Genomic DNA, 26,381 nt, shown 5'->3' with positions numbered 1-26,381 from the left:
ATGTCTGCTCATGATATATTTATTACGATAAATATATCTCCATATCCTAATGAAGTGGTCTAGAAATAAACATTCTAAACCAGGGAATTTCTGAGGCAATCCCTGGGAAAAGCTACCTGTCCCAGTTACCTGTTGAGTCATGAACTCTAGAGAATGACCTTATTTCTGGTTTTGTTTTGCATGATGAGTTCTACCTTTCTGGATTAAATCCCAGTAGAAGACACTGGATTTCTTCCTTGGGTTACTTGGCAGAATGATACAGCATCAGGAAAGGTGCAAGAACATGAATATGAGCAGAACATGGGTGGCCTCTACACATGCTTCAGCATCATAGGATGGCAGCTTTGAAAGTGATTTTGCAAATGGCCCAGGTTTAGAAAACAGAGGCCCAAAAGTTGAATGGCTCACAAAGGTCAGAAGCAGTGAGAGACTGAGCCCCTGACTTCTATTTCCCGCTGCCCGACTCAGGCACTGTTTCTTTAGGTTAGAGGTTATTACTGGCCTGCTGGTGAGTTTTGTTTTGTCAAAGTAGTATTGAGGGGTGAACACCTGGATTTCTTATTTATTTTAAAAAGTCAATTCAGGGCCTTCTTTACCAAGTAGCTATCATTCGCCTTTACTTCTCCAAAGGAAATACAAACACTTGACTCCATGAGCATTTGTGGGTGTGGCAAAGCCTCCATGGCTGTTTCCCAAAATCCCATTTTCCTTTCCTCCTGATCACACTAAGTACATTTCCCATCATCCCCTGCAGTTCTACATGGCCATGTGACCACACCATGACCAACAGAATGTGAATGTGAGGCTGCATACCACCTCTTGGACTTGACCCTGAAAACCTCCCAGTGGCCTCCATCTTGCTCTTTCTCTCTCCATACCAGATAGTAAGGATTCTAGGACCCTACAAGAGGTCTGAGCAGGAGGAAGCCTGGCCTTCTGCACCTCAAGGAAAAACCCCTTTCTCTAACCCACAATTGACTGTGCTGTGAGCAAGAACTAATCCCCTTGTGCTGGTCAGAGGTTGGCCCACCCTGATCAGGGACACAGTGGCTCCTACTTTATGACATGCTGTCTCTCTTCTTACTCTGTGGGATCTTTCTAGCATATAAAATCTTAGTACCACCGAGTCCAGAAAACGATCTCCACATCGCTAATGTTTTTATACCCATTTGTGGTTCAATCTTCTTTACAGTTTAAGGATACTTTGTTTATCATCAGGGAATTGCATGGTTTGACCACACATTTGAAAACTAAAAGGATGTAAACTGGTGCTGAGGGCAGATCTATGCAAAGGCCATTGGTGATTGGTGCTACATCAAGCTTCCCCAAATCAAGGAGCTTCAGGTCTTTCCCAGAAGGAAAAAGAGAATCTCATGGGCATCACTCAGTGCTGTCCAATCATCTGTGCTTTTGCCTTAAAGCCCAGTGTCAGAGATGGAACAGGACTTTCCTATCAGGAATCACTTGAAGATGGTCCTGTTGAAGTCATCTGTTTTTAAATTATGGCTCAGTTGAGTTTAAAACATACGTTTTTAGGGGAAGACAGGCAAATCAGACATCCTTTAAAGCAATGTACTCTGCCCCACCCCCAGCACATTCCTTATGAAAGTCTTTCCCAGATATTTTATCCCAACAAGAGCTTTCTGCTGAACTGTGACAGAGTTTGTGGTCTGTGGGTCTGGCACATCTTCAGAAATGATGCTTAGCACACAATGAGACAACGGAAATGCCCTCACCCCCAGTAGTGCTCATTCTGATCCTAGCAATGGGGAAACTGTATAAAAGGGGAATGGGATTTCTTTTAAAAATTTTTTAAATGTAACCTTTCCTTAAAAAAAAAAGTTGTTATAGCTATAGCTAGTCAAAGGCAAGAAGCTGTGAAGAATTAATGCATTGGTTCATAACTCTGGAAAGGTCCAGAAATAAAACAATGGCAGATTGAAATCTTCTTTCGATGAAGTAAGAATTAATCCTTATAGTGGTCATCAAATCTCAGACTTAACAGCAACCCCTGGGAAATTAAATCACCATAGGGTACGGATAATGATACAAAGAACCAGCCTGACTTTTGCAGAAAGTTCAAGAGATGTAGAGCTCTAGAGGGAAAAGGGATGAAGAGTGGAGTTATACCTTCAAGTTCATAGTATTAAAATTCTCCCCCAGGTAATCTTGTTTAGGGCTCTAATCTTTCTAACACTGTTTTTTTTTTTTTTTTAAATACAAAAATTGTATAAATCAGGCCATGGTACAGAGAAAGAAGCTGAACATTTGTCACTTTCCTGTCTCAAGTCACTCTAACCAAATGGATACTTCTGTGCTGTGATGAGACTTGAAGTTTTCAGTGAAAGACCAGTTAACTGGTTTTGCTTTGCATCTTTGGTCCTGATCTGTTGATAAAAATCACTTTAGAGATAGACTGCCATTCTCCCTGCAGCCACATACGTTGTGTCCCATGTCATTAGCAAAGTCATACTGTGCCCTGAGCCCAAGAGAACACCTTTCTGAGCAATGCCAGAGGTAACTTACGACCATTTACAGTGCTAGGAATATAGCAGGGGCTGAGCATGAACAGCAACCCATGTGTGGGCTCTGGGAGGCCCAGACTCCCACAATATGTTTCTGCAGGTGTGGCTAGAACAAGCTGAGGTGACAGTGCTCACTATAGGTGAGGCACCGTGGGAAATGGAACATGCCTGGAAAGAATGAGCTAGACCTCTCGTGGCCAGTGTATCATAGTGCCAAGGAAACCCGTAATTTGTCATAAAAGATAGCTTTCTAGCTGGGGAATTCTTTGGGATGTGTTAGGAGCATTAATCTAAATGAGTCCCAAACAATGACAAACAGGGATGGAATATTAAGTGGTAGAGTTGAAACCTGAGCTTGCAGTCATTGGATAGAATACATGTTGGGCTGGCTGGGCTGCCTTGCTTGTGAACTAATGAATCCTGCCTTTATTTTAAGATTTGATCTTTTGTTCACGATAGACATTTTTGTACTAATTCTGATTTTTAAAAATGATGACATAAAAAATCAAATTTATCTTAATTACTGCATTTGGGGGGGTCCGCCTGTATATTTTGCATCAGAGCCGAGGGCCTCACCTGCCTCCCCTAACCCTGGCCCTGCTGGTATCCATTTCTAAGCACTTGATGGAAGGTGAGCATGAGGGTAAACCAGACCCTCCCTTCATTTCTCTGTTAAGAAAAGGCAGGAGGATCTTTGCAGCGAGCCCAGTGGTTCTTTTCCCAGCCTATTATTGCTTTTTTTCATTCTTTATACCCCTAGGATTGCACTTTATGATGCAGAGACCCAAATTTATATTTCTCCCTATATCTCTCTCCAAATCAAGGCTTATTTCCATGCTGGATATCTCTGTTCATTCCTCATATGCATTGCTCCCCGTCCCCCAGTTTCATCCTTCCTTAGAACATTCAGAGCAGAACCCCCAATTCTTGCTACCTCCACCCTACCCTTGCTGAATCTCTTTTATTCTCTAAACTGCCCCATCCAAGGGACACCCTAGCAGTCATCCTTGACTGCTCTTGCTCTCCTTGTCCTGTGCTCCTTATCAATTATTAAAATCCTCCTGATTTTTGTCACATAAGTATATCCTGAATCTATTGTCTGGCCTTCATCTTTTGAGCTATCTACCTCTCTAGCCTCTTTCTGTTATCACTTGTCACTTCAAATTCTAGCAACTGAGAACCAGATGAAGTTTCTCGAGCTCAATGGCTATTTCTCATGCCTTTGTTCACGCAGCTCACCTACTTGTAGTGTCCTCTTCCTTCATTTGGCTAACTTCTCCTTATCCTCAGTGCAAAGGTAAGGCATTACCTTCTTCATGCTTATTCCACAAAAACTAACAAGCACTTGCTGGGCAGGTACTACATTAAGTTTTGGACAACCCCAGATGTGGTTCCTTGTAAAGCCTCTGGGTTTCTTATAGGCTGAGGGTATTTGTGTTCCAGGCATGAGAACAGCAGCCAGGAACTCTAAAGAGAAGGAGGCATCCTACCTCCTTCCTGCGGCTTGCCTCAAATCTTCACCCAGGCTAGGGTAATTGTGCTTCAGCAATTTTCTGCATTGCGTCCCATGGCAGCAAGCCCATGGAATTGCAATTTTCTTCTCCCTGTCTGGCTTCCTAAGAGTGGAAGCCTCCTATCTGTCAGTGCCTGGTCACAGTAAAAACTCGATGCTTGTTGAGTAAAATCTTCAGCAAACAGAAGGGACAAGGAAAGTTAACAGATGTGGAGCCACGACCTTAGACCATCGCTACGTCTGCTTCCACAGCTGGTGAGCGCCTGGCTTCCTTGGCAGCCCCTGTATCAGCTGCATGCGTGCTAACTAGATTTACCAACTCTGAGAATTCATTATTTTTTTCCTTTTATAAAGGCCGATGTAAGTAAGGTCATGGTCAAGTAAGATGAGTGTTAAATGGAATCAAATTTCTGTGCTCTTGAAAATCTTCCCAAGAGGAAAGTCTACAGTTTTAAACGGCATGCTGTTGAGATACCTTTTAAGTGTGTTTTTGTGCTCAGAGGGGAGATTGTGGGATTGGAGGGAGAAAGAGAAAGGGAAAGAGAGACAGAGAGGAAATCCACATGGTAATTCCACGTGGTCAATATGTCGGACTTCTGAACAATGAAGAATAAGGTCCTAGAGAAACTACCTTTGTAGGGTATGCTCTTTAAAGACGTGTCAATCAATCCTGAACAAACAGGAAGCTTAGAAGCCTGCTCAGGATCACTCATGTGGAGCAATACATTAAGTTGAACAAGTGAGAGGAACCCAGGTGGTATTAAATTACCCTTCTTAGGTTTCTGTGGGTACAATCACAGTAAATTATGAAATACCTCCTGGCTGTGTGGTTCCAACAGACAAATAGCATTTACCTTATAGTTCCTGCAGGAAGGGTTGAAGGCATTGGTTCCACAGACAAACAACGTATCATCGTTTTTCTTCAGGAGAACTTTAATAAAGTTGTGACACTCATCCTGCAAAATAATTCAAACTGTTTTGTACCCAGTCCATTCAACACAGAAATCCATTTGTCACCGAGTCCCACCATCTGCTCATATTACGTTATGGCGAAAATGGTGGAGGAGTTGCCCTGTTAAAAGTTCGAGTTACTCCTGATGTTAACCAAAAGATGATGTCGATAACCATTGTTTCATCAGTAAATAAAAAATATGGCATCAAATGGGAGGATGTGTGTTTACTTTATACCACAAAAAGAAGGCCAGCTGGAAGTGCCAATCTCCCATCATATTAATTTTAATGCCAGATGCTCTGGGGTCCCTTGATGTACAAGCCTTCTGGCTGAAGTGTGTTTTTATGTTGTTATATGACCAAAGGCAAAAAAAAAAAAAAAAAAAAAAAAGCCTACATGTCTGAGGCAGCCTTTTATGAGCACTTCCCCAAAATCCCAGAGGGCCCTTGCCTGTGAGGTGGGCTATCACACAGAGCACTCAGAAGACCTGGGCAGCCAGCTTTTTGTCCGTAATCCTGAGAGTGCCTAAGGAGTTCACGATGCTGTCCTAGAAGCTGTCGTAATGTTTCATCACATTAAAAGCAAACTATTTCTGCAAATTAAAGCCTTCAATAAGTTGATGGAAAAAGCAATTACTGGGGAAAAGGGAATCACATGATGCATACGACATCACAGTCCACGGTGGAGATAACCATCAAAAACTTAACCCAAAGTGGCAGCTGCAGGAGAAATGAAAATTGCCTACCTTATGTTTTCCCTTCATTCTGCATGTGTCTACATCAGCTTGTCTAGATTTCCATGTCAGTTTCTGCAGGGATCAAGAAAGAAATCAATTAGAGCCCAGAGGTTGTTGCATTTGATTTTAGAAGTAAGAGTTCCCTTGGGGAGACTAGAGGCTGAACATATATTTATTGAAAGCTTTCCACACCCCTTTCTCCATGATTAATTCACCATAACAACAAAAGATTAGAGATGGAAATGTTCATTTAATTTTGAACTCCTATCTATTCATTACACTACAAAATGGTCTTCTCTTTGAGCTACAGATAAAGGAGAAAGAGAAGAAGAAAAAACAACAGCATGGAAATTTCACATAAACTATCCAAATTAACTTGTTAAATTATGCTCATTTGGATAAAAAAAAAAACATGTACTTGTCCTTTCCATTGGTAAATCAATTTTTTTTTTTTTTTTGTAAAGGAGCCTTTTTCCTTAAAATATGGAAGTCATTTCCTTAAACATAAAGGGAACATTCACTTCAGGTAGACAAAGACTTAATTCAGGTTATGCTCTTTCACATGAATTAATGGGCCAATTGCCTACTTCAATGGCACACATTTCATAAACTAAAATATCCCCACATGGAGCTGTGAGGAAAGCTTAAGTTGGATTTTCTGTCTATCTGAAATGCATAATGATCAAGTTCCTAACTCACAATAGTCAAATCAAACTTCATATTTCAAGACCTTAAAACATTAACATTGAAACATTTGTGGAATATAGTCATAGGACAAAAATCTTATGAAAATTGGTATTTTCCTAGATAATCAGGTGCTATTTTATTAAAGGATTTTAGAAAATTAACTGAAACTTTAAAACATATATGCACATATGGTATGCAGTACCTGTTTCTGAATGCATGTTAAATCCTAACTGGCCCCCAAATTAAGATTTTTACAAAAGCATGTTGCCACTTCCAAATTTAGCTACATCATCCCCATGATACATTGAATTTAAAATACAAATTCTCTTCAAAACGACACTAAGCTCCTCCATTTTAGGAGATGGTTTTGAAACTACTTACTTTGCTACAGTAAATTTCTTCTGTGTGGGATGTGTCAATATCAACAGTATAAATATGGTCCCTACAAACAAAACAAAATTAATACAAGGTCAAACAAGAATCAAGACAGGTCATTTTCTGCTTAATAATGTATCTCACTGAGGGCAGATAAGCCCATACCCATGATTTTTTTTTTAACAACATGACATCTACGTGCTAGAAAAAGGAAAGAAGAACTTAGCATACAAGAACTACCCCTGGAAACACTTCCAGAAATATCATGGCATCTAGCTCCCTGGGACATCATTAAGGAACAATTTCCATAGTCACCATTTTCTCTAACACCAGAACTAGAGCATCTTTATAGCTATAACTAAGGTGGGAAGACTCTGGAGATTAAACTGGCCCAAAGGTTCCAGATGGATTCCCATGTCCTTTCCATATCTGCAAATGCTTGGTATTCAGCATGCTACATCTGTTCATCAGAGAGGCTAAACAAAGCTAATCTCCATCTCCATCTCTCTTTAGGAAATATATTTTCAGTCTTAGCTTTGATGATTTGATTGACAAGATGGAAGATGATAAAGGTAAATTCTTTCCAGAAGCCACTCTTTTCTTTACAAAATGATGGTCAATTAAAATCTGAAATGTACTTGAGTTAAAGTTTACACTTCTTGCTTCTGCTCACCTTCCTGTTTTGCTGAGAATTTGGTTGTCTTTATGGTTTGCTGCCAATCTTCCCTTGGAAGGGGAGAAACAGAATCAGCAGCTCAGGTGTGGGGCTATATTTAAACCTCCCCTTCTGTGGGAGCAGAGTACAAGGGCGTTTTTGTCTGGAATTTAGAAGAAAGAGAAGAAAAGAACTATACTCAACAGAGGAGATGGGGGGCTACTAAGGGAAAGCCAAACAGCTCATTTTCCCTTGAAATAACATTGACTTTTTTTTTTTTTTTTTAAGCACAGGAAGTCCTGGGGCTGGAAAATTATCCACAGCTTTAAACCAGGACCTCAAGACTCCTGTGTAGACTTTAAAGCCCCCTCATTGCTTAAAAGGAAAGAAGAAGAAGAAGAGAAAGGAATTATTTGCACAAGTCTCTCTCTCTCACACACACACACACATACACACACACGCAGATATGTTTTCCTTTCTTGGGAAATCCGTTTGCTTCTAGGAAAAGCACAATGGAGAAAAATAAAAATAAAAACAGGCTTCTCATATGAAAATAAAGGAGGGGGCAGGACAACTTCCTGCCTGCTCATGTCAATGTGTGTGTAAGGGTGGCGAAGGGGAGAATGAGGCGCCTGTTTTGTAAACTACTGAACTGGGAAGCTTCTTCAAACTTCAGTAGGGTGCCATAATCACCCTGCCCTTTAATTTTAAGGCAGTTTACTGCATTAGTTTATTACTTGCTTGACTTTATGGTGGTGCTGTGGCCAAGCACATGATTGGAATGTGTCTGTGACTTGGTATCAGGTTTGAGATGGCTCTAAGCCTTTCCTTGCCCAGCCTCCCCTCCAAACTGAAGTAGGAGCTGAATATATGAATTGTAAATTAACAACTGATTAATATGCATTGGCAACTCCTCAGAAAGCTCTCAGATTGCCCCCTTTTGGCATGGCCTGTTTATGTTAATTAGTAGTTTAGAGATTAAAAAGAAAGAAGAATTTACAAAGTGGATAATAATAAAAAAAGAACTGAAAGGGGTTCTTGCTACCAAGCCTCCTATGGTCCCCAGGGTTCTGGAAGGGGCTTAGCTTTTGACTGCTGACACCGATTGTCTGGAAGAACTGGGAAACCTTTTAAAATAGAATTCTGTGAATGAAATCCCCTTTTTTGACAACTACAACCTTTTCCGATATCTAAAAAATCATATGGTCCCAGCAAAAAAAAAAAAAAAAAAAAAAAAAAAAAAAAGCACTTTATGGTCAACCATAATCCAAGGTTGGGGGTCATTCGCAACTTCCCATATGTGTGTCCCACAATTTATACATTGCTCTTCCTGAATTCAGTTATTTGAACATAAACTGACTTGTCCTAAGACGACTTCTTCCCTCTTCCATCAAGTACAACTAGGTTATGTTGCCATGGCTTGAGCCTAGGAAGATTTTAACTTTAAATAGGGTGACTTGCTGCCTAGGAACATGGATCTCTCAGAGCAATGTTGGGAAATATGAAAAGGAGAACCCCTAATTATAGAAGCCATGGAACTCCTTCATGAATTTTTCTAAGAGTGTGTATTGAAGGGAAGTAACTGGCTATGGAATGAAAAACCAACACATCAATGGAAGGATGTTACAAATTTGACCTTCATTTATGATGAGCCTGTTGCCCAGTTTAAAAAAAAAAAAAAGCCTGTTTTTCTTTCTCCTTTTTCCTTTCCTTGGGGTGGGGAGTTCAGGTGAAACTGTCTTGGTTTTAATGAGCTGGAATAATAGGCACTTTCAAGTCTACATAGCACCTGGCTCCTGAAGCTTCCATTGCCCTGGCCTGTAGCCCACACCTATGCTAAATCATTGGGTACACAGGCCACCTGTTAGACCATTTTTGCTCCCAGAGACTTAACTGCAAAATGAACAACTCACAGGAAATCTTGAGTCTACCTATTTCTCACAGATCCAATGTTTAATCGTTTATTTGATTGGTCTTTGGCTAATTGGATACAAATGTAATCTAGCCCTGCTACATTTAGGAAACTAAAAATGGTTATTTATATGGAGCTGGTAGGCTACCTGAATGGTAGGTGCTGATACCTCACTGGGAAGCTTTATAGCAAACCCACAACAATGATGCTCTTGGGCAACAGCTACTAGAAGGTAATTACCAGGACAAGTAGTTTCAGGACAAGTAGTAGTTTCTTCCTCTGCAGGTAGTACAGGACAGGGAGTGGCAGTGTAGTCTCCAGAGCAAGGCCACCCTGGCTTAAATCCTGCCTCTATCATTGGGGCATGGTCCTTTCACCTTTCCGTCCCTTGGATTCCCCCGTCACTAGTACACGAGGGGGAAGAGTAGCTCCTTCTTGTTGGTTTGTTTCTAGCACTGAACAAGTTAACATTTCTAAAGAACATACAACTATAAAACATGAACATAAATAATATGCACATGATAATATGTGCTGTATTTGTGAAGTTAACATTTTTTTAAAGTATTTTAGCTCCCTGTGACCAATGTGGATGTTTTAATCATACCAATGGCTTTTTAATATGCAAAACTTGTCACCTCAGAATATCTAATTGCTTTAAAGGAATCAAGGACTGCTAGTATATAACTTTTTTTTAAACCTGTGTTTATAGCCAAGTACAAATATCCTCCCTCTCTTTCTCTCTCTCTCTCTCTTTCTTTCCAGTGTGAAGTGACTAATTTGCTGAGTTCAGGTAGGACCACAGAGGAATACCACAGGATAGTGCTATCCACTTGGGTCCATTTGGAGTTATTCTGAATGAATTACACACTCAGAATATGGGAAACCATACATTTTTGGAATCCCAAGGTACTTCAATTAAGCTAAGCTAACCTAACCTCTCATCTGCAGAGAATACTTAGAGCCAGAGAACTTGGGGTCCAGCTGAATTAAGGACAGAATTTGAACAAAAGTACAAATCCATGGGACCCCCTGTCTGGGCAATATTCTTACCATGCATTCAGCCTGAAGATATCAGACTGACCAAATGCTATTTCACCACAGATGACTTTTTCTTTTTTACTATGGCAAAAATGAGAAACCCTTCAAAATATATATATAGTATTATGCTTTTGGGGGTACCATTGTCATGCTTTCAAAGTAATATATAATATTCACTGCAAAAATACAAATAGTTTCATAATGCACACCTATAGACACATTGTGTAAAACATATTTATACGTTCAACTTAATTTAACAGATAAGTATCAAAAAGCAGAGCACTGCTGGGTGCTTGGATAAGTATTTGCATATATGTTCAAGACACACAGTAGATTATTTGAAGCTAAGTTCCAAAATATGCAATTATTTCTTTGGAAATCCATACAGAGTTAAACAGACACAGGAAATCTTGAAAGAGTGATTGCTTGACTAACTAAAGCAGCCTTTAAATTAAATAACACAGTTAGGGAGACTCAAGTTCTTAAACATGACACATAGCTGGCAAATTTAGGTATTTGAACTTTGAGGCAGACGTGAGGAAAAGACCACTTACCTAGCAGCAAGGTAGAGGGTTCTGTTCATGATCATAATCATCTGAATGTCCAGTCTGTGCCTCTGTGTGGTGTTCCGTCCTGGCTTGTGGCCCACAAACACCGGATACTGTTTTGTATCTGAGAAAAGAAGAGATGGGGCAAGAGAGGAAAAAGCAGATCAAGCCAAGAATCGACAGGGCAGGGTGAGGAGAGGGTGGGCCACAAAAAACAAAACCATGCTTTAATTCAGACCATGCCGCCATTTTCCACCTCCACACAAGTCTGCTATTTTAGGAACCACTCTGACAGAACAGTGCTCTTTAAGGATGATCAAGTTACACCTCATTTCCACATGATAATAAGCCTGGACTTCCATTTCTGAGTGTCAGAAATTTCTGGGGGTTAAACTTGCAAGTGAACCCTTTGCACGAAGGTGCTCTTTTCTTCCAGTTTTCTTTTCATCTTGTGTAGAGTGCTAAGCCTGAGGGGGCAGGCTGCCAAAGATCTTGTCTCGGGACAAAACTATTTCAAAGCAGCTTTCCCATCAATCACCACAAAGGCAATGTGGTCTGGAGGCGAAAGCCTTCGTCCAGGAGCCAGAAGAAAAATACAGTCTCCACAGGCGTCCAGTTGGAATAATCTACTATTGAAGGCAGCCCTGCTAGGTTGGTTGGCATTCTAGGAACTGTGGGAAGTTCACTCCAGAGTTAAGCAATTGGCTAATCTCACAGAAATGTGGGCTTTGACAGGATAGGGTCAAACTGAGTGTAGCCAGTCGGGTGATCTGGAATTTTCCCCGACTTGGACAGTCAATGAGTACATTTCTTATTTCCTACAGTTCTCTTTGGCTGAGAGTGAGCAATTTGTAATAATATCTGACCTTTTGAAATACCTATATCTCAACATCTCTCTGCTTTAAACCTATAGTCACTGACAATTCTCCAAAAACAGGAAAGAAAGATGAGTCACGTTTAAAAGGCAGTATTTTCCAGGGAGGAGTAGGGGTGTAAATAGTTAACTAAAAAATCATTTACAGATTCATGCTTAGACCCCACACTTTAAACCCCTGCAGTACCTGAACATCACTCACAGTTGGTATGTTATTAGAAAACCTCCATGAATTTTACTCACGAGTAGGCTTGGTATGAGGTTGCCTTGTGCCTTTCCTTCTACGACTCTGAAATTTCATTTGCCCATTCATCAGGGAAGTGCTAAAATCATTCATGTCTCTATTATCACAGATTTGAGTGACCAATGAAGTGCGATTTTCAGCAGCCCACCAGGCAGGGATCTCTTCTATACTGAGGTGCCAAAGATAGATAACTTATCTCAAATAGCAGTCAATGGCTGCTTATTTGGTATCTTAAGTGTGGGGAACTCTGCCATTTCAGGAGTGGATGATATTAACCTACACAATTTGGTCATTAATTATGCCCTTTGACCTTTTGTTCTCTAATTGTTTTATGTGTCAGTCTTGCCACCTCATCTTCATGTAAAATAATCTCGATTTTCTGCCCCCAGAGTTCAATTGAGTCTGGGCATTCATGGGTCTCATTAGTTTCCCATATTAATGTTAAACGTCATTTATATGACTCACTCAGTATTTTGGGAAAATTACTGCAAATATAGGTACTTGGGGAAAACGTTCTCTTTTACCTTTACTAGGATAAAATATTGAGTTTTGTGGGGAATAGGAAAAAAAAGTAGTAAATTGGATGTTCCACTCAACACACAGGTAGAACTTTCCTCTTGAGAGGAGACACCTGAATTTTTAATGATGTCTGTATCTACACTCATCAATGAAGCAAATACCAAAAGAAAGCTATAACTGGTTAAATAGGTACTTTGTAAATTAAAAATCACTCTTTACCCAAGTCTAGCAATGATATAATTTCTAAGTAAAAAAAAAAAAGGTTAATTTTTTTCTCTAAAGTAGGGCAACATAATCATTCTCCATTCATATCTTGTAATAATGCCCATGTGTTGACTGTATATGAAAACATGTAATACATCAACACTCAGATGATAGTGACCTTCTCCTACATAGCTAGCCTCCATGCAGTAGCTGAGACATCAGCAGGGTTATTGAGGGGCATTTCAGATGCTCACACTTGTCCTCATAACATCTGATGGAGTCATAACACTCATCCCATCAATCTGACTAGACTTAGATTATCTACCTTTGCCATCTACACAGGTGGAAATGATTAAGCCTGCTTTCCTATTTATTTATTTATTCATTTGCTAGGCTGACACAGGCTGTCTGCAGAAAGGTAAGGCAAGCAAGTTTGTGGTACTTACAGTTGCCATGCGAAATACTGATTGGCTCAGAATCTTCTGGGAAACCAGCCCCAGCAAAGTGTAGCAGTGTGAAATATAGCAGCAAGGCTTCTGACCTCATAGTAGTTCAGCGGGGAGACTTTATTTTTCTACTTCACCCTGCCAAAGAGCAAAGAAGGGATTTTTTTTTCCTCTTGCAAGTCAGCTATATTCAATTCCATAAAATGAAATGATTTTGAAGATAATTTGAGACAAAAAGGCCTTCTGCCTCATATCTTGTCCCCTGTGAATTCATTGATAACTGTTCTCCATGAGAAACCTGTACCCTATGCCCACTGTACCCTCCTCCCCTGTACTCGAGTCCTTTTGCAAAGCTTCTTTCAAACACAGGACACAGGGTCTTAGTTCCTATGACTGGACCATGTTTAGGCCACTGTACAACAGCTATTGCACAATTAGGAAACTCTGCATTCCAAAAAGTGTAAACATCTGGGGAGCACTTTGTTGTTGTTGTTAAGGTAAATCTGCTTCTTTTTCTTAACAGGTCTATACAGATCAAATACTGCCATCTCCCAAACATATTTTGTGGGCCTAGCCTGGGATCTTTCAGAATCTTATAGTTGCCAATATTAAAAAAATTAGATTTCTGATAGTAATAAAGATTTTCATTTTCTTTATAGAAAATTAGAATATATGTCATATTGACCTAAGTGACAGAATTTCCAAGGTATGGCACCTCTATTCCCAGGGCATGAACACACACAACTGACCCCATTGCTCATTTGTAGTGTCTGCTGAAACCCTTAGCTGAGATTTTCACCCCTCGTTTGCCTAATTCTATAGTGACCTTAGATATAAATAAAATAAAGCAATCTATATTTTAAAAGAAATAAGCAAATACTTTCAGATTCTGTGAAGGGTCCCACAAGGAAAATCTGAACCAGTAACACTGATCTAAAATCTGAACCAGTAACACTGATTTAAAAACATCCTTTTTCTATATATTTTAGTCTTAAATACTACCTTGCCATGAAACAGTAGTAAATAAAATGCCATATATACTGTTCTACCCATCTTAAAGATGTTCTTTATGTGTAGAAAAATTCTACATCTTAGAAATAAATATCCCACGTGGAACTGCTGGATACGGGAAAAAAAAAGACTCCTAATACAATAAATATCACATAATTCTAATTCTCAGGCATATTTCAAATACACATTTATCTATCAGGGAAATTAATATAAAATGGATTTCTAGCTTTTTTTATAAAGAAGCTTTTCCATCTTTCCAGAGTAGTGGTCTTTGAAGTAGCCTGCCAAAGATTATCTTTTTTGAACAAAGCTGTTTTACAGTAGCCCATCAATCATTTAAGATTTGCATGTAGAAATGTCAACCTTTGTAACCTGGATGTCTTTGAAAGTTAATTTGGCAAACAAACTGCTAACTTGTGCTTTTTGGAACACCATTTTAATATTAGCTACCTATGTCTCTTTTCTTCCTGTCAAAAGAAAGCACTAATAAGTCCTGAGTTATGTTGCATCATAACTTATAATTTCACAGTCACAGCTGGGTCTTAATCATTTCTTCAACTGAAAAGTGCACATTAATTAATTTACTTTATCTTGAAAATCAAAGAGAGAGTTTGAGAGAAAAGCCTAAGCAATTCCATATCTTCAACTCTGATGCTCAGATTAAAATTTAAATGGTTACTTATTCACAAGGGTAATCCATTACTAAGAGACATAAACATGTATTTATAGGCGGGTTAAAAGCAAGACTATTCATTTATTTATTTGCCCGTTCTTCCTAATCTGAAGAGTCTGAATGCAAAAGAAAGAGGCTCTGAGCTGCCCCATTTGCTTCTCAGGGCTCCTGTTCAGTTTAACATTAAAGAGGAGGAATCAATAACAGGAGTAAGTAAAACAAACAAGACACCAGTTAGCTGTTACACTTTAGGTGAGAAAGCATATGGAGAAGAGAAAGAAGTGGCAACATTTTATTGAAAACTCAAGAGCAGAATTACAGTAAAAGCACATTGCCTCAGAGTTTGCAGCTTGAAATGGAAGAATAAAGGAAACTCAAAAGGTTGATTCTCATTCCTTTAGAAATCTTGGAAAATATATATGTATGTTTTCAAAGATTAATTTCTCTCAACATGACAAATGAGTCTCTATCCTTCCACAATGGCCTTCATCATTGTACAAATGTCCCACAAGCTAACAAGACAAAGCCCCACTGCTTTATTACGCTTTATTACACACACACACACACACACACACACACACACACACAATTCTAATTCTTTCCAACGCAAGATTGCATGGGTCAGATGCAAAAATCTCAAGCCTGAAGCTGGCAGGAAGAGCAATGCATGCAGAAGAAATCTATTATGCAATTCAATGGCTTCTTTTAATCCTTACATATAGCCAGGATCACAGCTGAGATATGTCATTTAAATATCTCTAGGTTTACAGGAGGGCTCTCTGCCAGGAAAAATAGCTGTTTTATGTGTCTTTCTATCATCACATCATCAGGGAGTTAACATGTGCATCACACGGGTAAAAGTGTTCTGGCAGAACTGCTTATGCTGGCCGGTCCACGTGAACACTTTAAATTTTTTCTTCGGCTGAAGTTTTGATATATTGTTCCCTTCCTACTCAACTTTGGACCCTAACCCTTGTAAATATGTAGACAATGTATTTTCTTGTTGAAATGACTATTTTGTGAAGGTATCCTAATTCAATTATGTTGTCGTTTTCCATTCCACAAAATATGGACTTGGGTCTCCTCTCTAAGATCAGGGTGACATGGACTTTCAGCAGCCGAGGGAAACAAAAATAAGCAAGAATTTTCTATTGAGTTTTAAAATCTGGGCTGCTGCAATTCACAAAATTGTTTAATTTGTAAAATTTGAAAAAACTATTCACATGTAGCATATTCATAGGTATCTGCAAACGTTTATTTCCTTGTCTGTGACTTGCTTACATAGACTAAAGATGACATGGACTTAAGCATTTATTCAGAAAATTAGATAAGGGAAGACTGTCAATAAGAGGTCTCTTCACAAAAACATTAACTTCAAAAATAAGCTTATTATCCTTGAAATGTCCATCAAATTGTCTCAGTCTGCAACTATTCTTAGCCTGAAGAGAATTGGCCTTTGTAAACCACACCACTACTATAAAGTTACAATCCCACTCTGTCCAACCTATGAAATTCACAGAAAACCTTAACAACACTCTTAAATTTGGTCATCAGCTTCATGAAAATCTTAGGACTATTTAGGTCCATTAATTCATGTTGACTTTCTGTGCATTCCGAGCCCAGAAAAAAATTCTTTTTTACTGTATTTTTTTCCCAATAGTTTTTATGACCAAATTGAATAATTAGAACTGTGAGGCACAAATGGTGTTGTGACTATTGGCTGGCATGAGCCAAATGAACCGTGCAGAATGCTAATCGGCCAGGAAACTAGCCTTCAGGTATTCCAGATTGAAGACCAAACAAAAGGGCTCTGAAAATCCTGCAAATGCATTCCCACTGACAATTGTGTTTTAAAATGAAATACTTTCAGCAACTGGACCTTCCATCCATTCATGCATGCACACACTCACTTCTCACATGCCCTTGTCAAAAGTAGGTCATTGTGCCAACCAAGTATGAAGCAAAACAGGGTGTCATTGGACCTGGAAATGATTATGAAGTCAGAGAAAGAGGTCACCAATTGCCACATCTTAGCTCTAATCAAGGAGGTTAATTTTATAAAAAGCTATGAGGTCTGGGAAACCACGGTAAGCCTACCCAGCCAAAGTACCACTCAGGCTTACCCCTGATACGAGCTATAACCCTCTTCCCAACTATTCCCCAGATCTTGCCCTGGAAAATGATCCTGGGGCTCACAAACTGGTGGTGCGTATCAAAATTGGCTCACTGAGAAAAAAAAAAAAACTGAGTTAGCAACATAGAGGGGGAAAAATAGGATATTTAACTTAGAGCTCCAAATTTCTGCCCCCCCCCCCAAAAAAAATGCAGGGATCTGACTTTGCTGGCCCATGACTCGTCTGAAGCTGACTGGTGGCTGCCCAAAGTACAAGGACTGGCCCTCTCCAGCAGGAAATATTCCCTCCATTTCTCATTGTCTTAGAAAGCCTTCCTTACCTGTTCACCTCTGTGAAGGCAACCTCCACGCCACCCAGGTTAATCATATTGCTTTCATTACATGAGGTATTTTGCTTAACTTTACTATCATCTGCAAGTTGCTGAGTGTCAGCCTTAGCAAATAGACCCTGCGGGACCCAACATCTATACATACAAATGAACAGATGCTGCTTATTTAAAGACCCATTTGGGCTACTCCACACATTCACTTCAAGACTGAAATAAAATCAATAACTTGCATCATGGACCTGGCTGCACAAACACAACTTGTGTCTGACTTGGTATCCACAATGATATCTTCCAGAATATTGTCATCTCATGACAATATTCAATTTGGACATAAAATTGTGAAAATAAGTGACATGAGAAATAATAGACATCTGAAAAATCTAAGTTTGGTCTTGAAATAAAGAGGAAATGATGATGGGGAGCAGTTTTCTTTTTTCCATGAGGAAAGTTATTCACTACCATGTTTTAGTAATTCTTTTAAAAAGTACATTTTCTACTGACATCATAGGAACTTTTCATAATTTCCAGTGTCATTAGTAAAAGGAAGGGCATGCTAATGGTGTAATCCTGAGCAAGCCAGTCAGTCAGACTGGCTGATTCTGGGTTTTCTCACCTGCAAACTTAAAGGACATGAAATGTAAGGGTCTGTAAAACTCTGGACTCTGAGATCGTACAATTCTAAGCAATTCTGCCCCGGTGAAGAAGGGTGTATGTGTGTGAGAGTGATTAATACAGGGAATGACCTTGAACCAAGCCATCCCAGGGTCGCACATTTCCAAGGCCAGGCACACCATCTGGGTGGGAAATTGGAGGAGCAATAAGGCACCTAGCTGAGACAGGGTGGGGTAGTAAAGATCCTCACACCTTCCTCCTTGCCCTAAAAGGTGGTGACAGAAATACTCAGGCTTTGGATGTTGGGTCAGGCACTATCTGAAACTAAGGAGAGGCTGAAAAAGGCAGGCAGGCAGGGGTCAGAAAAAGTCAATGTACCTTGGCAAGCAAAGTGCGCTTTCCAAAATGGGTGGGAACAGGGTTTAGTGTTTTCTACACTCTTTCCTGGCTGCCTCTAACGAGTACAAGCTTCAGAAGGTCTAGGGACAATCAGTGTACTCATGCGTGATGTTGTGTGTGGCCCACGGGACAGGGAACAAACTTGAACGTAGCTCTCTGCGGGTGGTAACAGGCATGGCATAGAAAGCTGTGAAAAGCCAGTCATTCTGAGGCAGAGGAGCCAGCGTACTATACTGCTTCCACTCAGTCTCAAGATCAAGAGCAGGTCCCAGAAACAGGGACCTGGCCAAAGAGAAAGCTATTGTCACCCCTTGATCATATTCAGAGTTTAGTTGGGGTGTACACTAAGTGTAATATTTCATTTTGTCTTATTCCTCTGGCTCTCTGGCCTCATCATCTTTTCCTTTCAGGGTTGACTGTCTACATTTTTAAATTTATATTGCTTATAAAGCTCCTTCATGAAACCAAACGGATGCCAGAAAGGGCAGATGGTAGAACAGGGGCTTGGAAACCTGGCCCATTTATGCCTGGAAACCTTTACAAGATGCTTAAAATTTTCTGAGCCTCAGTTTCCCCATCTTCAGCTCTGTTTCCTTAACTCTAGTATCTCAGAAACTGCACGGTCTTCCATAAAGGTTTATTTTTTTCTCAGTTGAGACACTAAAAATTGCCTTTTAATAGCTTTTCTTGGACTTAACATCTCAGGCAGGCCTACCCCAGTTAGCTCCTGGTATCCTACCATTTCAGTAGGAGAAATGCCCTTTCTCCCTCCCTCTTAGTCACTAAATTCCTATCTCTGGAGGTGGGATCCAGGGGAAGCAGGGGAGTCTGTTTCAGGAGTCACATTCACATTGGTGTGATTTTTTAAAAAAATAGAAATCATTATACACTAGTGCAAAGGAAAATAATGATGTGCAAACAGAAAAGGATGAGATGGAAGTGGATGTTCATCAAGCACCTTCTGAATGTGTCGTACATGTGCATGGTATTTTGTCTAAACATCACAGATAGACAGGCCTTGTCATCTCCACTGTACACAATGAGGAACTGAGGCTCAGGGAGATTAGGCAACATGTCCAGGCAGCACAAAATAAATATTTATGACCCATTAATAAAAAGTTACAGCATAATAGTCAAAAGGGAAAGCCAGGACTAAAACCCCCGATCTTTGTGATGACCAAGTTTATGTCCTTCCCAGGACATCAAAGAAAGGGAACTGAAGAAAGGCTGGAGAGAGAGGCGGTGGGGGAAGAGAAAGAGCGGGGGTGGGGTGGGAGATATGCTGGCATAAATGGAAACTGCACTTAAGATAATAACTGAATATAGGTTGATGCATCTATGCTTCTATGCTTATGTGGACAGAGTGGCTGAAAGTCCCTAATGGCTTCAGTAATAAAAATCTATAAAAGAAGTATACAGTTGCTTCCAAACATGTAGGCAGGCAAAGGCTCATTCCACTTTATGGGCCTGTGATTGCAGGCTTAAGGTGATAGAAAGATGCAAATGCTTCTCAACTACAGTTTTAGGAGGAATTGATTATCTCATGACACTACTGTGCTAAGTGTAACCACTTGTATCCTAGCAGCCTCCCTCATGGTGACGTTTTCAAGTCAATACATATGAAGAACAGGGTCAGTTGTGAAGAGTAAGAAGGGGGGCTGCTTGCTTCAGTGGCTAAAAAGACTAGACACCTCTCAAGTCAGAGTAACAAACCTGCCCAGGCAGAGGTGGGAAAGCAGGTGTTTGTGTGGGAAATGCAGCTTGCTGAATGCTGGACACCTGTCTTACAGAGATCAAAACTGCTGATTATTTTTGCACCAGAGAAAAAATTAAAGAACTAATGACTGTTTAAATAGCAGATGTCCTTCGAGGACCAGGTCAGCCTGGTTTCAAAGAATGCAGCATGGGAATGCTGCTGTCCACAGGATGCAGAGTCGGGTCAAAGATTCTAGAACACTTCCCAGATGGATTTAGAAACAACTTGGGCCCCATTGATCCTGGTTGAAACCTTTGCTGTCTGCTGTCTTCAGGGACCACGAGAGCCAACTGTTCAGTGGTATTTGCATTAAGATATAAGATTCAGAAAAATCAGAAAAATAGCTCTAGCCTCTTAATAAAGCATCTGGTCTTCCTCTCTTCTTCTGAGCCATTAACAGAGACATAAAAGCACCCATTTTGGAGGAAAAGGAAATGCCACAGACCTAACTTCAACACATTTTGGAGAATGATGATGACATTCAATGGGAGATAATAATAAATATCGACTGAGTGTAATGTTCCATTTTAGATCTGAAACCACTGTCACAAAGGCTAAAAAAAAAAAAACTGTTGTGAATTCAAAAGTTCTTCTAGGGGAAAAAAAAAAGATTTTTCTTTTAATAAAGGTTGGTTGTATACCTATGATCTTTTGAGGGGAGAAGGAAAGTCTTGGGTGATTTTTTTGTTATGTTGGTTTCCTTTCTCTACCCCCATCACAAACACCCAGAGCTAACGAATTTAATGCACTTGGCTTAGACAATTCAGCTGCAGTCTCATGACTCATTAGGACTTGGCTACTGCAGTCATGATCTTAGCAGGCCTGAAAAGACTGTGGCATACCTTGATCTCAGAAATCAGCAATAGTCCTAAGTCTGTTTGCCCATGGCATGTCTCAGCTTTTGGCCATCCCCATCTTTTTAAACTTTTTACCATATTGCTAAACTCAAATATGGGCTTCAGCTGCAGAAACAAGTAATCCCTTTATTTTACCATTAAGAAAACCGAGGATCAGAGAAGTGAGGTCACTCACCTAATGTGGAGCTGCTCAAAAGTGGCAAGGCTGAACAGCAGTTGGGGACTCCTGAGTCCTCATGGCCCTCTTTCCCTATATTACACTACTTTTAGAAAGGGAGCCAGACTTCATTCACTTCTCCTTGGCTTGCTGCCTGATGTTCATTATTTCCACTGCCTGGTTTCCACCTCACTGACTCCCTGTTTTCTACTGGGAGCCAGGCTCTGTGCTGGGTTGCTGATAGAGACAGGGATGGGAACTCCCCCTCAACCCACACCCAGGATCTCACTATTTAGTGGATGGGCCTGACAGCTCCTGCCTATTGTTCCCCAAATAGAAATAAGACCATGGAAATAATGAACAATGATCATTTCTCAAAAGAAATTAAAATTCTGTTGAAGAGAATACTATCTGGGAGTGAAGGTGTTGCACACTTATTTACATGTGGTAGGAAGGTCAGCAAAGTTTTTCATGAGAGAAAGCCTTGGATCGGATCACTGCATGGTTGTGTCCACTCCCCAACAACCTCCCATACCCCGGGCCCATGAAGGAGGCAGACCTTGTGGTAGGAGGATCAGGTCAAGGCAGTTGCATATTAAAACAGAAGACTCCATGCTGACAGGGTTTTGGAACTGTCAAATTGGGCTATTTTGCTCTTTGCTTAAGGAATTTCAAACATTTGTTTAAAGAAATAGATGGATTTTTTTTCATTTCACCCAAAGATCTGTTTAAAGTATTTTAACTGAGAATTAAAAATGTGTCTGGCTTTTTTCTTCTTCTTCTTCTTCTTCTTTCTTCCAGGGATATGAGAAAATAAAAAGAAGGGATGGGGGAAACTCTGAGGCTTAAATTCAGAATATTTGTATTTTTTTGTTCAAAGTGCTGAGCATATGGGTAATTTCCCATTACTCTAGCTAATGTTCTCTATATTTATGATTTCATTAAAAATGAAGCAGACGGCAAAAATAACACACCTAGGTCCAAGGTATTTTCCCAAACCCTTAGAAAGATATCTGCAGAATGAATTTAAAGGTGCAAATCAGAGTATTTAGTGACTAGAGTTTTTCACAACCCTTTGTCAAAATCCTGAGGGAATTTAAAGTAAAATAAAGCAACCACTGTCCTTTGACAGGACTCCCTAATAATTTCTCCTCTCTTTACTCTCAGTTGTTGAGAGAAAACAGATTCTTCTAGCCATAATCTAACCTCCCTGATCCTTATTCTGCCTGGGTTTGCTCAGGCTTTGAAGTTGCAGGATGTATTTTTTCCCCCAGTTTTTGGAGTGGGAGTCAACTTCAAACATGGCTCATAGAGCAAGGAAAACAACCCGAAGGTCTCTCTTTTCTTGAACTCTGAATAACATCCCTGAATGGTAATGCTCACAATCGTGGATAACGACAATTTTGACCAATCCCTAATATTCCTTAGTGTCTTCTTGTTTGTAAACTACAGTTGAGGGCCAGGAGGGTGACAGTCTCAAGATCAGAAAGAGAGTGCAAAACGTTTATCTGAACAAAAACGTTGGAGTCGGGTCCTCTGGTGCTCACTATACTGACATCTTTCACTGAACTCCTGCTAAGTGAGCTCCCCTGCGTTTGCATTGTACCCCAAAAGCCAAAAATAGAGTTTATAATTCACTAATAGCTTTCTGATTGTACAAAATGAGACATAATACTATTTCTGGATCTGCTCCAAAATGGAGCATGATCATCAGTAAATTCTCTTTGTACACGGTGAATTCTCTGTATGTCTGTGTATGTCTAGACACATCCTGAATAGAAGTGAGAGGGAAGCATTAGTTCTTGAATTTCCATAATTTCTCCCACATTTCTTAGGAAATCTGTTTCATTTATTAAAACAAAACAAAACAAAAGTCTGCTTTATGTCCCCCTGAGTTGGGTGAAAATCACAAACCTACACATTTAAAGCTAATATTTAATTTGGTGGATATTGCCAAGTTTTTCTGAAATTAATGTCATCTTTTTTGGCTGTGTTCATATACTTTTACATGTAAAAAAGGGGTTTGTGAGGTTGGCTTGATTTGCTTAGAGCAAAATAACCCAGGAGTTTTCCAAAAGCAGTCATCAATTTGAATTAGGGTAAGGAGAACACCATTCATGGGTTGCCCAAATTGGAGTTACATCTAGTGATACCCCTTCCCCAAAGTTTATTTGCTTTTTAATATGAAATCCTACCTTCAAAATTAATAATTATTCCCAAACATCCTGAAGATATGCTTCCCCAAGGCCAGTGAAAGTAAGCTCCAGGAAATCATGGGTTTGTTTGAATGTCTCCACTACTTAAGGACTTGTTTCTTTGTATCGGTGGTTAAGGGTCACAATCCAGCAACAGACTGACAGCCCTGTTCACTGGAAGGTGACCCAGCATACTGAGGCAGTCAGCACCTGGCCCATCCATTTTGGTACTACTAGTTGTTTTAAAAATCTGCCTCAATTTCTGTAGATTTAAAGGAAATCAAAATTTGCTTGACCCTGTTTCTCTGGATCTGGGTGAGGCAAGATGGTTTTAGAAATACAGGCAAATGATCTCTTATTTGCAATTACAAACAAAATAAAGTCCCTGAAAACCAACAAACATGAGTAAGTTTTGAAGACAAAACTTGACTTGAACTTGCATGAGTCCATTTATAGTCTTTATTTATTCCCATTAGAGTTAATATTTATATAGTTCACTGCAAAACTGTTAATGGGTTTGACTACTAACATTGCTATAGAACCTACTGGGGTATGTGTCTCATATCACTTTTCTACGATCTGAAAAATTTTAAATTCTGAAACATATCTGTTTCAAGGGTTTATAAAAACAGAGAAAGAGAGAGAGAGAGAGAGAGAGAGAGAGAGAGAGAGAGAGAGACTATATATGTCTTTGTTCCTGAAGAGATTAAAAACAAGATAAAAAATGAAAAAAAAAAAAAGGAGATTCTTAGAGCTAAATTCCCAACACTGGTTTTGCTAAGACGGGAGCTCTCTAATTATCCCACAGTGTGTTTCGAAATCCTCAGGGAATTAAACAAAATTAATCTGATTTCATTTATTTTTTAAAAAATGTGTGCCATATTATCCTTGCAAGAATAATTCTGAGGCTAGGAATTGCTGACTGAGTTACCAATTCTTTATTTCCTCTTTTCTGGGTTTATAATGACAAGTTTCCAGGCTCCTTTCCTTACAAGGGACCCACAAGAAGAGTCTTACACAAAATAAACGATGCTCACAAAGCGGATGTAATCTTGATAGAGAGGTTCTCCAAGTCTCCCATGGGTAGGCAATGACATCCAGCAACAGAAGTGACTGCCTCGCCCGGCTCTGCCACCCCTCTGCCTGAGTGAACTCTGCTTTTCCTCCCATCTGACAGCCAACTACAGGCAATTCAGCACTCCTTCCTCTCTCTGTATTAATGGGTAGACAGGCTTTTTTGTGCATTTGGTGGTGGTGTCTCCAAAGTAATGTCCGTAAGTAATGTTCATAGCATCAGCAACCTGTAATCTTTCTTTCCCCCATGGAATAACCTGGAAATGTCCTTATCCAATCCCTGTCAGGTTCTGAGAGGAAACTGTCAGCTGACAGGATCTGTCCTTTGCTCCGTTACACATTCCTGCTTTTAATTTTCAAATGTCTGCAATTTCCTTTGGAAACACCATTAAGTTTAGGGACTAAAAAGTAAAAGGAAGAATTTGAATTTCTAGAATTTTTGAGGCAGACAACAGGTGGGGGGTGGAAGATGTGCTCTCACCTCTTCTTCTTTGAGGTGCTCCTCTTCCCATCGCCCCTCCCCTTTCTGTCTTAGAAAGTGGCCATTGGTCATCAGACACAATGGTAATCAATTTTAACTCTGACAGAAAATGGAGGCAAGTGGTTAAGGTCAGATAACCTGGACACAAGGGTAATTACAGCAATCCAAATGATACGAAGGGAAGACAGCCTATGGATATCACCAATTAACCCTTAATTTTTTTTTAAAAAGACACAATTCTCATAATTAATAGCATAGCAGACAATCACTGTAATTATAATCTCTGCCAGAAAGACCAAAATCAAGAGGAAAAGTGAAATTATTCAATAAGCTTGAGTGTGACAGGCAGAAACCAAATTAATGTGCGGAGGGTCAGACAAAAGAGAAGTGATAAATCAGAGAGAAAGTGAGTGTGAGACACCCAGCAGAACAGCCCAGGCACACCACCCCAGCACAGCACCCGGCTCCCTGCAGGCACGTATCCTTTTTTTTCTGGGAAGAAATAGAGGCCCCGGAAATGAATCCAGGGCTCTGAAAGCTACTGATCTCCTGGTTTCCAAGAAGCAGACGTCCATCTGGGTTTTCACTGCTAAGAATTCAAGGATCTGAGCCATGAGATGGAGAAATCACAGCTACGAAACCCATGGAGCGGGGAATAATGCATGAACTTCTTTTCATGAAGGAGATTCCCCAGGTTCACTTTGAATAACTAAAAGACTAAAGCAGAATAATTTTCTTCTCCAAGAGCAATATTCTTCCTGTTCAGTTAACACAGTCTTCATCTTTCCAAAGTGTTATGCAAGAACAGGCAGATGTGTTCTTCACGTATCTATTTAATCAGCTCTTTCCAGCATCACCAAGGCATGAAAGAAAGCTGAGTATCTTCCAGAATCTTCAATGAGGAGAGAGAAAGGTGCTATATGGAGCTTGGGCAAGATTACCATTTTCCTGGGGCACCGCTCCACCATCTGCAAGTGGGGGCGGAAGGGTGTCTTTCCTTCCTTAGGCAGGAGGCACATTTGAAAGTTAATGAGAGTTATTATCAGTGATGTTTCCATTTTTTTTTTTTTGAAAGTAGTTTTATTCCAAAGGAACATTGCTTTTGTACCTCCAGGATTACTCTTTTAGTGTTTTGGGAGTTACTAGCAAGAACATGAGACGTGAGAAAATACTGTGCAAGTGTGTAGGCATGGAAGGATAAAACACACAGCAACTGCCTTTGTTGGTAGCTTTCACTTGCTCATTCACTCATGCATTCACTTTAGAAAGGGCAGAGTCTGTGATATGAACAGCGAGGCATGTGCTGAGACTGTGGGGGAAGACCCAGGTTACAGGCTTTGCCGGGGGTTCTGCTCTTAGAATGGCTCTAGGCCACTATGGAAGATAGCACATGAACAGCTATAACCCTGCTCCGAGAGTTAAGAGTTAACATGCAGGCGCTGATTCTACTTCCAAAGCGCATGCCCAGTTCTCTG

General features: G+C 40.0%; 1 protein-coding gene across 3 annotated transcripts in view; it reads right to left on the bottom strand.

Moving 5' to 3' along the window:
• Sema6a (semaphorin 6A) overlaps positions 1 to 26,381 on the bottom strand; it is a 124,486-nt gene that overhangs the window by 46,666 nt on the left and 51,439 nt on the right. For all 3 annotated transcript variants that reach the window (XM_026402208.2, XM_026402210.2, XM_077801262.1), the window contains exons 2-6: positions 13,229 to 13,366; positions 10,948 to 11,065; positions 6,795 to 6,855; positions 5,736 to 5,798; positions 4,893 to 4,994 (exon numbers count right to left, since the gene is read on the bottom strand). In XM_026402208.2, the coding sequence (XP_026257993.2) occupies positions 4,893 to 4,994; positions 5,736 to 5,798; positions 6,795 to 6,855; positions 10,948 to 11,065; positions 13,229 to 13,328 (444 nt within the window). In that variant the 5' untranslated portion in view covers positions 13,329 to 13,366. The remainder of the gene's footprint in view (positions 1 to 4,892; positions 4,995 to 5,735; positions 5,799 to 6,794; positions 6,856 to 10,947; positions 11,066 to 13,228; positions 13,367 to 26,381) is intronic.

The sequence above is a fragment of the Urocitellus parryii genome, chromosome 1, assembly GCF_045843805.1.
Source record: "Urocitellus parryii isolate mUroPar1 chromosome 1, mUroPar1.hap1, whole genome shotgun sequence".
Classification (NCBI taxonomy): Eukaryota; Metazoa; Chordata; class Mammalia; order Rodentia; family Sciuridae; genus Urocitellus; species Urocitellus parryii.
Note: the sequence above shows the minus strand (reverse complement) of the source record. Positions and strands in the feature narration are given on the sequence as shown.